General features: G+C 37.1%; 1 protein-coding gene across 1 annotated transcript in view; it reads right to left on the bottom strand.

Annotated features, from left to right (window-relative positions):
- Positions 1-2,480: 2,480 nt before the first annotated feature.
- Positions 2,481-19,576, bottom strand: part of LOC127833978 (uncharacterized) — a 36,145-nt gene continuing 19,049 nt past the window's right edge. The window contains exons 5-7 of the mRNA XM_052359504.1: positions 19,088-19,452; positions 16,287-16,352; positions 2,481-6,338 (exon numbers count right to left, since the gene is read on the bottom strand). Coding sequence (XP_052215464.1) covers positions 19,097-19,452 — 356 coding nt within the window. The 3' untranslated portion in view covers positions 2,481-6,338; positions 16,287-16,352; positions 19,088-19,096. The remainder of the gene's footprint in view (positions 6,339-16,286; positions 16,353-19,087; positions 19,453-19,576) is intronic.

Raw genomic sequence — 19,576 nt, 5'->3', positions numbered from 1 at the left:
AAAATGTCATGACCACTGCAATAATGACATGACACCATTTACTGAGGTACACTGGTGTTGTTTTGTCACACGTTATTGGCCTGCCAATGTCCAGATATCCAGGCAGATGTGGATGACCCAAGGCCCCTCGTAGACTACCCTAAGGCACTCCTGAAGGTCAGAGGAAGGTATGAGCCTTGCCATAGAGCTTCACTGGGTGCAACAAGCCATGGCCAGTCGCAAACATTATACCTCAATAAGGAGAGACTACATTGGAATTACTCTGTAATTCAGTTTGTTGGTTGGTTAGGTTTGTCTACATAAAATGAACCTTGTTCTGGGAAAACTTGGCTAGTGCATGTGCGTAAAGTGTTTTCACAGATTAGCCTGTGCAGTCTGCAAAGGCTAAACTGGGAAAACTATATGCCTGCATTGGATCTTCGTTTAGAACTTAACATTCCATAAAAACAGAAAATTCTTTATTAGCCTGTGCGGACTCCACAGGCCAATCTGGGACGGCACTTTGCAAACATACGGTACATTAAACCCGGTTTCCCACAGTGGGGCTGTAGATTATTATAGGGAGGGAGTATATTAGAGTCACTCTTCTGGTTGACGAGTTGGTCTGGTGTTTTTTGCAGTCAGTTGAAACTAGGTCATCACCATGAAGAACCTCTACTCTGCCCATTTACTTCAGTTATATGCTGTTGAACACATAGCAGACAAAGCAGATTTGCAAATTAAACAATAGGAAAACTGGGTTTAATGCATTTGCGTAGTGTCATCCCAGATTAGCCTCCGCAGTCCGGAACAAGTTTTTTTACCTAGACTGGATATTTGTATAGAAGGGACTTTCCTTAAACAAAAAAACCATAAAAGCGGATAGCTGTCCCTAATAAGCCTGTGCAGACTGCACAGGCTAATCTGGGACGACACTTTACACACATGCATTAGCCAAGTATTCCCAGAACAAGGTTCATTTTATTTTCCCCTGAGTGTGGCCCATATTCATCAAAACAGAATTCTCCCAATGATGTAAACCCAAATATATACAACCCATTAAATCACTCTTTTCATGTAAACAATCATCTTATAGTAGCTGGCTGAAAATGAAGAGGAGCATTTAAAGACATCAGGACTGTGTTTAGATATATTCCCTTAACTGCAACACCAGCACTATTGGTTGAACTGGAAAAGACACGCAAGATCTTCTATGCATCATCTCCTCTACTGCAAGCTCTGTTCGGAGACTTGAAATCAATTCTCATGTTTACCACAGCCCTTCTTAGATTAAATAAACATTAATAAACTTTACAAACAGAATACAAGATCATGTGGATTCAATTTTAATTGAGATGCTAGTAGTAAGACAATTATGTTATTCGACTTGAATTGCATTTATTATTTATTGTTTAATTTGTACCCGTTTAATTTGTACCATATTGTAAATTTCTGCTGACATTTCAACACTTTATACGTTATGTTAAATAAATATATGAATTGTTGATAATTTTGCATTTTTTATACTGGAACTATATACATTTCTAATATTGTTTTAGACATCGTATTTTCTACTTGTATACCAGTTACTGTGAAAGACAATTATAAATTGTATTTGAAGGTTTGTCCATTGTAACTATATGAACAGGGTTCTATAGCAATAAAACACAATCTGCATTGTCTGAAAATGGGGCTTAATGCATTTGCATAAAATGTTGTCCCAGAATAGCCTGCGCAGGGACACCATGTTCCACTTTTATGAAATATTTTATTAAAGAAGTATGTTCTAAACAAAAATCCAGTTAAGCCAGATTAGCCTGTTCAGACTGCACACACTAATCTGGCACATTTTATGCTTTTGTTTTTATGCTATTGCATTTGCTACTTTAGAACCAATTACTGTAAACAATAAGAATTTGCACACATGAACATAATGTGTTTTAATTGATTATTAGATCATTTAAACATATATTTTTAATAAATAAATTATATTAAAAATGTGTTTGAAATTCTGTCAATTGTAACTATATGAAAATAGATCCTATAGCAATAATGAAAGAAGCACACGCTGGGAAAACGGGGCCTTATGCATTGGGTATAATGTCGTCCCAGATAAACCTGTGCAGAGACGACACTTTCCGTCGTTATGGAATTCTCTTCTATACTAAAATTCAGTTTAGGCGGAAAGTGTCGTCCCGACACATGCTATTCTTGGAAGACAGTTTATGCATATAGCTTCATTTTCCCCCAAGCGAGGCTCATTTGTTTATGGCTAGGCAGGTGTACACACATTTGGATCATTCTTAACTCCTCACTTTGCACTCAGTATAATAAGTTTCATCAAAGTATCTTCAGTATTTTTGTAAAGTATCTTCAGTACTTTTTCAAAATCACAGAATGCAGCTTTGTGGACAAACAAATCATCTCTAAATCTCAACAGTTTTTATCTGTTGTTCTTGATAACTTTACAACTATGTGTATTAATTCAAAAGAGGGAAAAGAATTCAACATTGTTTTAAATATAGAGAGGCTGAAATGTCATACATTTAATAAAATGCAAACAATACAATTTAATCGGTTTAAAATAAAATCATATTTACATTGTATTCATAACACGATATGTAACACTATCAAATATCAAACCAATAACAATAAATAATGTAAAGCACAGATACATATTGGCCAGAAAATGTATGTATACAAGGTTTATCTACATGTATGATACAATTTAATAACTTTGATACAACTAGCTTACAACTATTTCAATTGTTCATATTGCCATTATTTACAAAACTGTATTCAATATCCTCCCAATTTCAGACTTTAGATGGGGTTTTTCAACGTAAACAAACTATAAATTTAAGACGTTAGTCCCTTATGAAATGTATTTTGTGAATTTGAATGTTCAATATTACTGTTGCATAGTGTAACTAAATACAGACCAGGGCTTAACATTAACAGTTGTCCTATTGCCCCTGGCAAGCAAATGTTGGGTCCGGGCAAGTTATTTTATAATCTAGTTGTCCACCCGGGCAAGTGAAAAAAAACAACAAAGAGCATGTAATTTAGACTTTCATTAGACTTTAATTGCAGTAATCATTTTGTTAAATTTTCAAAAACAAAAAAGGTTTTGTGGTGTATCACTTTGATCTTTATAAAAAAATATGAGGTTTACAGTAAATGTGATATTTCATGTTTGGGCAAGCAGCTTTACGTTCAGGGCAAGTAGATTTTCTAAGTACTTGCACGGTAGGGCAAGTTGGTTTTTCTGTTAATGTTGAGCCCTGCAGACTATAGATAGTTGCATGCTTGAATAACCTGACTATTATACTGTACATTGAGCTGATAAGCCAGTCTCGCTTGAGCCACCAACGCAGTAACATCATTAAATAGTATAGCGCACATAAGTATTTGTCATTACTATGAAGTATGATTATTCACATGAGTGAAATAAAACATTGAACACAAGTTCAATAACAAATACACATAACATCAACAAATGAAACAGTTACTATGCATGATATGAATACACGTTCTTATGTCTGTATCCTAAGGCTATCTTCCAAACTTAACAGAATATTCCTCTGACATCTGGAGAACAAATTAACTGCCTATAATCACTATTTAATATTGTTACATTTAAAGTCTGCAATCTGAGACATCTCAACACTATTGTCTGCCAACTTTACTGTAAACTATGCATTGCACATTAGCAAGTATATTTATAAACAACGCTGAACATAACAAGTGGACATTTTGTCACAGTGGTATACTAAATAAATATGCCATTATCATGAAAAAAGTAAACAAAAACAAAATTCAAACAAAATGTTCATCAACGTGAACTTTTTTTATCATCTAAGTATTAAACAAATGGTTACACTATATCTTCAATTATTTTTATCGATCCGAAACTACGTAATCTAGCAACAAATGTATACATGAGACAACAAGGATTTGCAAACTTTGCATAATCCCCAAAAAGGCAAGTTTCATTAACTGAAAAAAAATACATTAATCAGAAAATTTCAAACGTCACAGGGACTCTGATTTCCACATTCAAGCCCCCCCCCCCTCACACACAATTTACTGTTAAATGGCCTGGGGAAAGTACTGAGTTGGTAAAAAAAAAATATGACAACTTCATGATTTTCAACACTTGATCTGAATAATGCATGTTTGCGACATAATCTGACTTGTTGTATTTGCATCTCGGCTATTTTAATATAATAACATTTTATATTTCATCAAAACAAGAATACAATGTCTGAAACAATTATCTAATAGTGGATACTAAATCAGGTGTTATCACCTAAAAACTTAACAAAATGTAGTACAATCCAAATGCCCTGAACCAGTTAATTTATATTCAATTCATCTTTGTACTGGTGGGCTGTAGAAATATCTTGGTCTCAATGAATAATATTAAGATTTTGTGCTAGCTTGATAAAGCAGCCACTTTGCATGAATGAATCCAATGTCAATCTTTACTGTTCAAGACAAGAATTGCTCTATATGTACAATGGACAATTTCAAAGGGCCATAACTCTGTGAAAAATCATCCGACAAGAACCGGCTGATAATATGCACATCTCCTCTTGGTAGTGAAGCTTCTAATAAAGTTTCATTGACTTTCGGTCATAAGTTGCTGAGAAATAGCCCGGACAAGAATTGCACAATATGTACATTTAATGGAAAATTTCAAAGGGCCATAACTCTAAGAAAATTCATCCCACCAGAACCGGCTGATAATATGCACATCTCCTATTGGTAGTGAAGGTTCCCATAAAGTTTAATTGTATTCCGGTCATTAATTGCTGCGAAATAGCCCGGACAAGAATTGCACTATATGTACAGTTAATGGAAAATTTCAAAGGGCCATAACTCTCTGAAAAATCATCCGACTAGAACCCGCTGATAATATGCACATCTCCTCTTGGTAGTGAAGCTTCCCATAAAGTTCCATTGAATTCCGGTCATTAGTTGCTGAGAAATAGCCCGGACAAAAATTGTGCACGGACGGACGAAGCGGCGACTATATGCTCCCCCCCCCCCCCAATTTTTTGGGGGGAGCATAAAAACATGCTTAATGCATGTGAGTAAAGTAAAGTGCCAGGTAGCCAATGCAGTCTTAATCAGTGACTACAGTAGAGTGCCGGGTAGCCAATGCAGTCTTAATCAGTGACTACACTCTCAGGGTAGCCAATGCAGTCTTAATCAGTGACTACACTCTTTGTGCCGGGTAGCAAATGCAGTCTTAATCAGTGACTACACTCTCAGGGTAGCCAGTGCAGTCTTAATCAGTGACTACACTCTGGGTAGCCAATGCAGTCTTAATCAGTGACTACACTCTTTAATGCTGGGTAGCCAATGCAGTCTTAATCAGTGACTACACTCTTTGTGCCGGGTAGCCAATGCAGTCTTAATCAGTGACTACACTCTTTGTGCCGGGTAGCCAATGCAGTCTTAATCAGTGACTACACTCCGGGTAGCCAATGCAGTCTTAATCAGTGACTACACTCTTTTATGGAATTTTTGTCTAAAGGTAGTCTTTTCCAAATGAGAAATCTAGTCTGGGCAAAAAATATCGTCCCTGATTAGCCTTTGCAGACTGCCACTTAACACACATGCATTTAGCCACGCTTTCCCACCGACAGGCTCGTAGGCATTATACAAATAGAGGTTTGGCTTGATACACGTTCATGAACACCTAACCCTTCATTGAAATACAAAAGCACCACCTTAAATTTCTTATAGCTAAATCATATCCACTTTTCTCACTGTCAAGCTACAACAAAATTCTAGTCAGCATTTCTTCTCTTCTGCTACACTAGCATAAGTTTGCGGCGTTTAAAACTGTTGCTGTGCCTGAGGATGTATATTTTGTATGAGCCAGGTTTGATATCCACCATAATCGTTATAAGTATTTTATTTTCCTGCTGTGTTAAATGTATAGGGTAAACTAGCAAGTTTGGATGTGGGTAGTTGCTTTGTTGGTTTTGGTAGCTCTACTGGAGATTCGAATACATTCCCATGGGACCAGAGTGGACACAGGGGACTGATTTGAAGACAAGGACGTCCTCAGATATGCCAGCAGAGGGTACCGTCAATTCTGAGCAGTTGTGAATGAGCAGTATTGGATCAGGACACCCAAAACTGCCTTAAAGTCCCTGTCTTGGTTCAAGGCCTAGTTAACGCCCCTGTGGTTACGTGGCATGGTTGAAGACGGAGGGGTCTGACTTCTAGGTGGGGTGGACACGGGGCTTGGTAGCAAGACTGGGGCTTGGTATCTTGGTGTTTTTTGGTATCTCCATCATAGGCCTCTCAACTGGAAAATGGCGGTGTTTCAGATATTGGACCTGAAATCAATTATAAACATTAAATATTAACTCTTCGTCATAAAAAACCTATGCTCAGACAAGGTCACGTATACATTTTTACACAATAATGCAATTTAACATAATTTGTACTACTAGTTATATAAATGTAGGATCTGGCACAAGTTGTCATATCATACCACATTTTATTAAATGAGTTCAGGAATTTTGTTAGTAAGCGAGCCTTTGGCAAGCTTACTAACGAATTACCTGGAAGAGTTTTATAAAATATGGTATGATATGACAACGAGTATCAGATCTTTTTTATCACATTCTTTTAAATGAGCAAATTAAATAAATATTTACGCAAACATAATGATAAATCCTGAATGTTGTTTACATTTTGTGACGTCATTTGGCGTTGCAACGTTATTTCAGAAAAGTAACAAAATGCAATTGGTCAATAAATGAAAACTAAGCCAATGAAAACACTTTCAGTGTTTTTTTTTCTCATTTAGGGGAATGGTTGCGGGGCCCGTCCAAAGGGGAATAAATGCCTCGTTTTTAGGAAAAGGGGAAAATTAAAAATTCACTTGTTTATATGTAATGATATTTATTATATTAATACACATGTTTGTATGAATGTAATATTCACAGCTGAATGTCTTTGTCCTTTTTCTTAAAATTAAAATATATATCAATGATTTTTTAAACATTTAAGTCTCAGACAGTTCAGCCTTCATGCACAGTCTCAGTTTTCTTAGCCATTTTGAGTCTAATTGGGATCTTTTAAATCGATAAAATGGCAAATTTAAGCATTTTTTATCAATAAAATCATTTATATACGTTGACATAACTTTTCTGACCTTTCAAAAAATGTTTTGGATGTGGACATGTAAATTTGTGGGTTTTTGATTAAAAAAAAAAGAATTTGCATTAGATATTTTGTTATGAGTATGAGTTACAGGGGTTGAAGAATCCACTCAACCGCTCGCATATGCTAGTGAAGTTGACGGTCGGGCGAGTAAAATTTGTTAAATACTCGACCGACCGGGAGAGTGCTGTTCTTCAAGTTGAGAAATATAAATTCAGTTCCAGAACTCCTTCCACATCGTTACAAATTGCGAACAATTTTTCGAACAAACAAAAAATACGTTTAGTACACAAAGAAACTGCACTGTCGTTTTGACAATGAAAAATGACGTCACGGGCACAGTAAAAATAATTCTCAAAATCGGCTGAGCTCTTTTCGTCGTTGTCGGTGCTCTTAGCTAATCGATTAAAAGTGAATAAAACTGTTAAATGTATTGGTCATTCCGTGAATTTTAATGTAAAAATTAGGAATGGCAACGGTTATTCGGTTAACCGGTTATCCGTTTCTTAAGGAGGTTAACCGGTTACAATATTAATATTTGGTTACTCTTCAGAAAACACAATTTTTGGTTGAACGCAATAAATGCTCAAATCGTTAGTTTTGCTTTGCTTCATTTCACTGTATTGGCTAATCTTATCGAAAATTATCGGCAATTACCATCCCGTGATGCCCCGTGCGGAGCAAAAGCGATTAGAGTTGTAAACTATCGGGGTGCAGCGGATGAATGAACAGGTTTTATTGTGCCATTGTTTTGACTACCATTGCTTTATAAAATCAATAAAGCTGCACACTGTGATTACACCCGATCACTGTTGATTTAACAACTATTGAAAACTTAAACACCCTAATAAAGACATTGAGTATGAACAGGCCTAAACAACAGAGGTTAGGAAAATACTATGCCCATTCCAAAATATATTTACGCTAATTGACAATTGTTAGTAATCAGCAAACTGTTAATGCACGTAATTCTTAAAGGATAATGAGTGTTAATAAAACACAACATAATTAAAATTCTGCACTAGCTTTAATTGGTCAAGGTGTAGAACAATAATTTTGTGTAAATGACATGGAGGTAATATTACAACAGAGAAATATCACAGTTCACCGACAAGCATGTAAACAATGTCGGAAATGACTTTCAGAAATGACTAAGTATTGGATTCCAAATGTATATTCCTAATTTAAAGGACCAACACAATTTTTAAAGAAACAGTATTTAATTGATAAAATGGTTTCAGCAATTAGGTTACAAGACAATCAACAAGACAGAGTATATTTGCATATACATGTGATTGTTTATAAACGTATACGTTTTTCGGAAGTTTGTTTTTTATTTATGTGTCAATATGACAGTCGGTTAACCGGTTAACCGCTCGAATATCGAAATAGGTTAACCGGTTACGGATTTGCTTAGGTTTGCCATCCCTAGTAAAAATCAATAAAACAACAAGGGCTGTTTGTAAAACATGCATGCCACCCATATGGGCTCTCCGTTGTAGTGACAGCCATTGTGTGAGTATGTTTTTGTCACTGTGACCTTGACCTTTGACCTAGTGACCTAAAAATCAATAGGGGTCATCTGCCAGTCATGTTCAATGTACCTATGAAGTTTCATGATCCTAGTTATAAGCGTTCTTGAGTTATCATCCGGAAACTATTTTACTATTTTGGGTCACCATGACTTTGACCTTTGACCTAGTGACCTGAAAATCAATAGGGGTCATCTGCGAGTCATGATAAATCTACCTATCAAGTTTCATGATCCTAGGAATAGGCGTTCTTTAGTTATCATCCGGAAACCGTTTTACTATTACGGGTCACCGTGAACTTGACCTTTGACCTAGTGACCTCAAAATCGATAGGGGTCTGTTATCTGCGAGTCATGATCAATGTACCTATGACGTTTCATGATCGTAGCCATTAGCGTTCTTGAGTTATCATCCGGAAACCATTTTACTATTTCAGGTCACCGTGACCTTGGCCTTTGATATAGTGACCTGAAAATCAATAGGGGTCAACTGCGAGCCATGATCAATCTACCTATCAAGTTTCATGATCCTAGGCATAAGCGTTCTTGAGTTATCATCCGGAAACCATTTTACTATTTCGGGTCACCGTGACCTTGACCTTTGACCTAGTGACCTGACAATCAATAGGGGTCATCTGCAAGCCATTATCAATCTACCTACGAAGTATCATGATCCTAGGCCTAAGCGTTCTTGAGTTATCATCCGGCAACCATTTTACTATTTCGGGTCATTGTGACCTTGACCTTTGACCTAGTGACCTCAAAATCGATAGGGGGCATCTGCGAGTCATGATCAATCTACCTATCAAGTTTCATGCTCCTAGGCCTAAGCGTTCTTGAGTTATCATTCGGAAACCATTTTATTATTTCGGGTCACTGTGACCTTGACCTTTGACCTAGTGACCTGAAAATTAATAGGGGTCATTTGCGAGTCATGATCAATCTACCTATCAAGTTTCATGATCCTAGGCCTAAGCGTTCTTGAATTATCATCTGGAAACCATTTTACTATTTCGGGTCACCGTGACCTTGACCTTTGACCTAGTGACCTCAAAATCAATAGGGTTCATCTGAGAGTCATGATCAATGTACCTATGAAGTTTCATGATCCTAGGCCCAAGCGTTCTTGAGTTATCATCCGGAAACCACCTGGTGGACGGACCGACCGACAGACCGACCGACATGTGCAAAGCAATATACCCCCTCTTCTTCGAAGGGGGGGGGGGCATAATAATACATCACTGGTTAATTAAAACACTTCTTATATTTAATTAAAAATAAACAGAATCAAATAATTATTAATAAACAGAATAATTCCGAATTTCGTGATCAGAAGCCTGAGGCAAAATTTACCATGTTGTAACCTTTGTCAATCAAGCGTGTCTTTCAGTAAAAGTTTGAAATATTAAAATGGAAAAGGGTTCCATTTTAAAATATCTGAAAGGTGGTGGCGACAGGAAACAGAAAGAATTAGAAAGATCGTCAAAACGAGAAGCGAAAGAATTGAGAAAAGGAAAGAGGGGCATAAATTGTAAGGAAAGCAAATATAATCCATCAGATAATGTAGTTAATTTGTTTGCAGTTTAGTGTCACTATGTTAAGTACATGTAGGTTTAAAAGGTTCTGGTTGATCATAACTATAAATATAGATATCTATTTTTTTTTAAAGCAGGGCGAGTAGATTAAAGTAAAGGGCGAGTTGATTGTCAGGCCTACTCGCCCTGCAGGGCGAGTGGCTCTGGAAATTTTTTTCAACCCCTGAGTTAAATTGGTGCATCAGTATATTCATGAAATCGACATTTATTAATGTCCCACAAATAATGGCGATTTTGAAATTCATATTCCGTATTTTCTGCGAAAAGTGTTTGTTATACTAACCTGAGACGACAATTTCCTCCTAGAATTGATTTTTGTTAGGAAGAAATTTCTTTTCAACAAAAAAATTCCTCAAAAGCAGAAAGTATCATCCCTGATTTGCCTGTGTGCACACTGCACAAGCTAATATGTGGATGGAACTTAAAAAGCATTAAGCCCCATTTTCCCAGAGTGATGCTTACTTTGAATCCAATTTTGAAATTCTGTGTTACTGAGGTTTGGAAAGCATCCAGCTGAAGAAGGGTTTGAGTTATTGATCCTCAAGTAAAATAAGTCATTTTATGTTATGTGAAATCATATCATTTTTGTCCAATTCATCTTTAGCATTCTTAATACATTCAATCTTGTGGATGCGACCACTTGTATTAAGCGACCTTTGTCTTATGCGACCATTTTGAAATACCACTGAGCTTTTTCGCTATATAATGATATTGTATTAAGCGACTTTTGTTTTACGCGACCAGCGACCGCCGATTTTTGTGTATTTTGATGTCCGAATCTTGAATTAAGCGACCACTAGAAGGTAAAAGTGGTTAATCTATTGATCTTTCAGGGACAAATCTGTGTTAATTGTTCATCTAAGCCGATAAGATGAACTGTTACACCTCTGCTTTGTTTTCACACCAACCATTATGATTATGCTTTGTCTCGTTGACCGGTTCTGACCGGTATTGTTGTAGACTGAGTATCAATTTATTGAGTTGAATAATAGAGGAACGTATTACGCACAGTCTACAGAATAAATAGTTTACTATGTGAAACGTTAAGAGACAACGCAGATTTTTCTTGAGTATAGATAACAGGTGCAGAAACAATGCACTGTACGCGACAAACATTTCCTGAGAAGTGCGGAACAAAAACTATTAATCAGCACCATCTGTCGAAATCCGTACATTACCAATTTGTAATTATGCTAATTAGTAGATACTTTTTAGCCAATCACATTGTTATTTACTTAATAAATTTTCCAATCAGGTCTGTTTTTTTTCAATTGACGTGTTTTATTTTTTCAGCTCATTATGTGTCATAATTGAGTCAGATTTCCTTAAGCATACATGCAGAAATTAAAATGTCAAAACGAAAAGTGTTAACATTGAACGAGAAAATTCGGGTTTTGGACGTAAAATCGCAGATGAATTTGGTGTCGGTAAAACTCAAATTCAGAACATTCTTAAGCGTAAAGCCAAGGTGCTTGAAGACGTGGAAAATAATTTGTCAGGTGAAGAAAAAAAGCGAAAAATATTTCCTTGTCTATGTTGTTTTTGCAAATGAATATGTACACACAATTCATTTATAATAAATGATACTTTATAATAAGTGAAACAAGATGTGTTTGTGAAACACAATGTCCCCCTATATGATGTTTGACCTTGAGGGATGACCTTAACCTTTTGAAGGTTGACCTTGACCTTGACCTTTCACCACTCAAAATGTGCAGCTCCATGAGATACACATGCATGCCAAATATCAAGTTGCTATCTTCAATATTGCAAAAGTATTCATAAAATAAGCGATTTGGGCCACATATATTTGACCTCTGACCTTTAAGGATGACCTTGACCTTTCACCACTCGAAATGTGCAGCTCCATATGAGATGCATATGCATGCCAAATATCAAGTTGCTATCTTCAATATTGCAAAGGTATGCGATTTGTGCCACATATATTTGACCTCTGACCTTGAAGGATTACCTTGACCTTTCACCACTCAAAATGTGCAGCTCTATGAGATACACATGCATGCCAAATATCAAGTTGCTATCTTCAATATTTCAAAAGTATTCATAAAATAAGCGATTTGGGCCACATTTATTTGACCTCTGACCTTGAAGGATGACCTTGACCTTTCACCACTCCAAATGTGCAGCTCCATGAGATGCACATGCATGCCAAATATCAAGTTGCTATCTTCAATATTGCAAAAGTATGCGATTTGGGCCACATATATTTGACCTCTGACCTTGAAGGATGACCTTGACCTTTCACCACTCAAAATGTGCAGCTCCATGAGATAAACATGCATGCCAAATAGCAAGTTGCTATCTTCAATATTGCAAAAGTATTCATAAAATGAGCGATTTTGGCCACATATATTTGACCTCTGACCTTGAAGGATGACCTTGACCTTTCACCACTGAAAATGTGCAGCTTCATGAGATACACATGCATGCCAAATATGAAGTTGCTATCTTCAATATAGAAAAATTATTGCAAAATGTTTAAGTTGGCGCAAACAGACCAACAGACAGACCAACAGACAGGGCAAAAACAATTTGTCCCCCACTACTATAGTGGGGGATATAAAAATAAAACACATTATAAGTAAAATATTGTTTATGTATTGTGTTTATATTCATTTTATTATAAAAGTTAAAATCATTGAAAGAGATTATCCTTCATATAGATTAAAATTGAGGGTAAGCATTCTTCCAAAATGGCCTTTTTTATTTAAAGACCACTTTTGATTACTCCCTTAAGTGGTCTCTTAATACAAAATTGACTGTACACAGCCTGGTATTCTGTCAAATCATTAGTTTTAGTGGGACATTATGTTTTGCTTATTTTAAGGGTTGACCGTTCCACAAAGTTAACACAAACACATGGAAAATACATGTGTAACTTACACAAATTCCTCAGTTATTTTTTTTTAAACTGAACAAGATGCGTTTGTGAAACACAATGTCCCCCTATATGACGTTTGACTTTGAAGGATGACCTTGACCTTGTGAAGGATGACCTTGACCTTGACCTTTCACCACTCAAAATGTGCAGCTCCATGAGATACACATGCATGCCAAATATCAAGTTGCTATATTCAATATTGCAAAAGTATTCATTAAATAAGCGATTTGGGCCAAATATATATGACTTCTTTCCTTGAAGGATGACCTTGACCTTGACCTTTCATCACTCAAAATGTGCAGTTCCATGAGATGCACATGCATGCCAAATATCAAGTTGCTATCTTCAATATTGCAAAAGTATTTATAAAATAAGCGATTTGGGCCACATATATTTGACCTCTGACCTTAAAGGATGACCTTGACCTTAACCTTTTACTACTCAAAATGTGCAGCTCCATGAGATACACATGAATGCCAAATATCAAGTTGCTATCTGCAATATTGCAAAAGTATTCATTAAATGAGCGATTTTGGCCATATATATTTGACCTCTGACCTTGAAGGATGACCTTGACCTTTCACCACTCAAAATGTGCAGCTTCATGAGATACACATGCATGCCAAACATGAAGTTGCTATCTTCAATATAGCAAAAGTTATTGCAAAATGTTAAAGTTGGCGCAAACAGACAGACCAACAGACAGACAAACAGACAGACCAACAGACCAACAGACAGGGCAAAAACAATATGTCCCCCACTACTATAGTGGGGGACATAAAAATCCATGCATTAATTAATGTGTCCGTGAATATCTGTTTTAACCAGGAAATTTCATGTGGAAGAATATAAATGGTTTACAAATTACAAACAATTAATGGGGATATTTTACCTTGTGTGAATTTATACTGTCCTTTCCCACCTCATCTTTTTTTCATTCTTAATACGGTACATAAGAAATACACAAGCGGGCCTTTGGAACGGACCCATACGCAAAGCATTCTTTTAAATACATGTCTTATGATTAACATTATCTCAACTAGAAATGGCGCGGCAGAGGCCGACGCGTATCCCCACGTCGCATGTTTGACCCAGGGAGCGCCCCAGGGTTGGTAATGGGTCCATGCATAGTTGAGATTGACCGTATTGTCATAAGAAAAGTTCAGTATCCATTAGAAGTGAATCGGTGTAGAAATGAAGCAATTATAGTAAAAGACAATTTTGTGTGGGTGTGGCCTATTATGGGCGGGGCGCCCCAGGGTTGGTAAAGGGGCCATACATAGTTGAGATTGACCGCATTTTCATAAGAGATGTTCAGTATCAATTTGAAGTAAATCGGTGTAGAAATGAAGAAATTATAGTAAAAGGCAATTTTGGGTGGGCGTGGCCTATATGGGCGGGTTGCCCCAGGGTTGGCAATGGGACCATGCATAGTTGAGATAAACTGTATTGTCATAAGAGAGGTTCAGTATGAATTTGAAGTAAATCGGTGTAGAAATGAGGGAATTATAGTAAAGGCAATTTTGGGTGGGCGTGACCTATGTGGGCAGGGCGCCCCAGGGTGGGCCATGCATAGTTGAGATTAACTGTATTGTCATAAGAGAGGTTCAGTATGAATTGAAAGTGAATCGGTGTAGAAATGAAGAAATTATAGTAAAAGGCAATTTTGGGTGGGCGTGGCCTAAGTGGGCGGGGCACCCCAGCGTTGGTAATGGGGCGATGCATAGCTGAGATTAACCGTATTGTCATAAGAGAGGTTCAGTATCAATTTGAAGTGAATCCGTGTAAAAATGAAGAAATTATAGTAAATGTCAATTTTGGGTGGGCGTGGCCTATGTGGGCGGGATGCCCTACGGTTGGTAATGGGGCCATGCATTGCTGAGATTGACCGTATTGTCATAAGAGAGGTTCAGTTTCAATTTGAAGAGAATCGGTGTAGAAATCAAGAAATTATAGTAAAAGGCAATTTTGGGTGGGCGTGGCCTATGTGGCTGGGGCGCCCCAGGGTTGGTAATGGGGCCATGCATAGTTGAGATTGACCTTATTGTCATAAGAGAGGCTCAGTATTAATTTGAAGTAAATAGGTGCAGAAATGAAGAAGTTAATGTAAAATAACATAAAAAAATGAGTGAAAATCTCTGACCCGGCCCCGCCCTAACCCCCATAACTTTTACCCAGGGGTCAGATAAAAATTCTGCCACTATCACCGTCGCACATGTGCTCATAGCTACCATGTATGCAAGTTTCAAGGTTCTAGTGCTAATATTGTAGGAGGAGTAGGTGGCCAGGACGGACGGACTGACGGACAACAATACAATATCCTCACTTTTTCTCCGAAAAACGTGGGGATAAATATATTTCACTTTGATAAAAAAAGTAAATAACTATCATTATATGATTTTATTCTATAATATGAAGTATTAGAAATAGTTATATTTAATTAGTTTTTCCCTATATCAATCGACTTCAGGCCATTTCCGCCCTATGCCATGGTTCTGAAATTTGGCCCCATTCCCAATGCAAATCTGGTTGTTTTTATATATTATCCCAATTGGAAAACAACATATCCCAATTCCAAACATTTTTTTAAACCTTTCAATATTTAAGTTACCCTGATCCTGAGTAGAAAATAGAAAAATATGTTAAATTAATTATTTAAGACTTTCGTTATATTCCCCGAAATCCGGCGTTTCACGCGATTTTTTTCACCAAAAAAAAAGGCCAGGCCTTTCCACCAAAATCGGATACAAAACCTGCACTTATCACACATGTTCATAATATTTTGAAATTTTTTAATAATATGTTATCAAAATAGTCGTTATTTACAAGTTAACAGCTTTTTTGAAATATAAGCAACACTATTTACATGCGAATTTTTTCCCAATTGAGCCAGTTTTGCGATTTTTGTTTTCTTCCCAAAGTGGAGTTTTTCACAACCCGAAATTCCCAAAATTCCAGTGTGGTGTTTTCCCAAAATGGAGCGAAAAAGGCCTGGTCACTTTTTGCACGAACAAAATTCAAAATCCCAAAATTGCATTTTCCCCAAAGTGGCCAAGTAAAGGCCTGACAATAAAAGCATCTATTTCACCTTGTGTGTATTCAGCTTATTCTTGTCCAACACATCTTTAGCATCATTGTCCCGACTCAGCAGCGACTGAAGCAGCAGAATAGCTTGATGTATTTTCTGTATATATATTAAGGATTCACACACATTTATATAAGTGTAATTAAAATCAATTACAAATGTAAAACCACATAAAATAAGGGAAATTGATAAATCTCACATCATGTCAACATTCTATAAACATTACTCAAACAAGATGTGTTTGTGAAACACAATGTCCCCCTATATGACGTTTGACCTTGAAGGATGACCTTGACCTTGTAAAGGATGACCTTGACTTTTCACCACTCAAAATGTGCAGCTCCATGAGATAGACATGCATGCCAAATATCAAGTTGCTATCTTCAATATTGCAAAAGTATTCATACAATAAGCGATTTGGGCCACATATATTTGACCTCTGACCTTGAAGGATGACCTTGACCTTTCACCACTCGAAATGTGCAGCTCCATGAGATGCACATGCATGCCAAACATCAAGTTGCTATCTTCAATATTGCAAAAGTATTTATAAAATAAGCGATTTGGGCCACATATATTTGACCTCTGACCTTGAAGGATGACCTTGACCTTTCACAACTCAAAATGTGCAGCTCCATGAGATACACATGCATGCCAAATAGCAAGTTGCTATCTTCAATATTGCAAAAGTATTCATAAAATGAGCGATTTTGGCCACATATATTTGACCTCTGACCTTGAAGGACGACCTTGACCTTTCACCACTCAAAATGTGCAGCTTCATTAGATACACATGCATGCCAGATATGAAGTTGCTATCTTCAATATAGCAAAAGTTATTGCAAAATGTTAAAGTTGGCGCAAACAAACCAACAGACAGGGCAAAAACAATATGTCCCCCACTACTATAGTGGGGGACATAAAAACAAGGGCTGTTTGTAAAACATGCATGCCCCCCATATGGGCTCTCTGTTGTAGTGACAGCCATTGTGTTAATGTTTTTTGTCACTGTGACCTTGACCTTTGACCTTGTGACCTGAAAATCAATAGAGGTCATCTGCCAGTCATGATCAATGTACCTATGAAGTTTCATGATCCTAGCCATAAGCGTTCTTGAGTTATCATACGGATACCATTTTACTATTTCAGGTCACCATGACCTTGACCTTTGACCTTGTGACCTGAAAATCAATAGGGGTCATCTGCCAGTCATGATCAATCTACCTGTCAAGTTTCATGATCCTAGGAATAAGCAATCTTTAGTTATCATCCGGAAACCATTTTACTATTTCGGGTCACCATGAACTTTACCTTTGACCTAGTGACCTCAAAATCGATAGGGGTCTTCTGCGAGTCATGATCAATGTACCTATGACATTTCATGATCCTAGGCATAAGCGTTCTTGAGTTATCATCCGGAAATTATTTTACTATTTCGGGTCACCATGACCTTGACCTTTGACCTAGTGACCTCAAAATCAATAGGGGTCATCTGCAAGTCATGATCAATGTACCTTTGAAGTTTCATGATCGTAGCCATTAGCGTTCTCGAGTTATCATCCGGAAACCATTTAACTATTTCAGGTCACCATGACCTTGACCTTTAATAGAGTGACCTGAAAATCAAAAGGGGTCAACTGCGAGTCATGATCAATCTACCTATTAAGTTTCATGATCCTAGGCATAAGTGTTCTTGAGTTATCATCCGGAAACCATTTTACTATTCCGGGTCACCGTGACCTTGACCTAGTGACCTGAAAATCAATAGGGGTAATCTGCGAGTCATGATCAATGCACCTATGAATATTCATGATCCTAGGCATAAGCCTTCTTGAGTTATCATCCGGAAACCACTTACTATTTCGGGTCACCGTGACCTTGACCTTTGACCTAGTGACCTCAAAATCAATAGGGGTCATCTGTCAGCCATTATCAATCTACCTACGAAGTTTCATGATCCTAGGCATAAGCGTTCTTGAGTTATCATCTGGAAACCATTTTACTATTTCGGGTCACTGTGACCTTGACCTTTGACCTAGTGACCTGAAAATTAATAAGGGTCATCTGCGAGTCATGACCAATCTACCTATTAAGTTTCATGATCCTAGGCCTAAGCGTTCTTGAGTTATCATCCGGAAACCATTTTACTATTTTGGGTCACCGTGACCTTGACCTTTGACCTAGTAACCTCAAAGTCAATAGGGTTCATTTGCGAGTCAAAATCAATGTACCAATGAAGTTTCATGATCCTAGACCCAAGCGTTCTTGAGTTATCATCCGGAAACCACCTGGTGACGGACCGACAGATCGACATGTGCAAAGCAATATACCCCCTCTTCTTCGAAGGAGGGCATAATCAATATATATTCCTCCAAAGATTACTAAAACTATTTCATATTTTATAAAAAGTATTCATCCATATACATTTCTTACATGGCATGGCGTATATAGAAATGAAAGTCTACAAAAAGGCTCAGTTGCTATGTACATGTGCATCTATGTACAAATTTTAAATTTTCAGTTGAAATGCTTTGTTTTTTTCGTGCCAAGTTTACAAGAACTAAATTTTAAGACCATAATAACACAAATGTTATGACAACATAACATAGTAATATTAGATCTAATGTTCAAACAAAAAACCCACATTTTATAAGCAGATAACACTATGTGTACATAAATCATTTGTATCTTTTACTACACACTTAATGTTCTATTTTATTATCACGCACTACACTGTTCTTATTATTATGCTAAACAACACACTGTCATTGAAATATTAATCACTTATTAAAACTTATACATACATGTACACACTATTCCACCCTGAACACCAGGATGTTGTCTCTCCCCAACTGTCCCACAATGATGGATGATGTTGTGCTGCTGTAGCAGACTGACAATGGCTTCCTCCTTCCATACCTCTCGACTGTAGCCAGATTGACCAGCATACTCTTTCCCTCCCAGCCCACCTGGAGTATAGAGTGGGACCAGCCTCCACAGAACAGCACCTGGCCTGCAGGGGTCACATGTAGACCATGTAGGCCACCTAGTGCTAGGTCTGTAAATGTAGCCAGGAGTGTGCCATCCCTGGCCATGGTGAGAAGCATGTGCTGGTACCTGCTGATGATGTACAGCCTGTCTCCTGTGGGACTCACAGCACACTTGTATACTGCAAAACAGAGTAACATCAAGATATTAAAGTACTGTAAATGTTAAATAATCTTATTAAACATACTGCAATGATATTGTATTACGCATATGTTGCTATAAAGAGGCCTTTACACATCTAAACA

Source organism: Dreissena polymorpha, chromosome 6 (assembly GCF_020536995.1).
Source record: "Dreissena polymorpha isolate Duluth1 chromosome 6, UMN_Dpol_1.0, whole genome shotgun sequence".
Lineage (NCBI taxonomy): Eukaryota > Metazoa > Mollusca > Bivalvia > Myida > Dreissenidae > Dreissena > Dreissena polymorpha.
The sequence above is the reverse complement of the archived record's forward strand: the minus strand, read 5'-3'. Positions and strand labels throughout refer to the sequence as shown.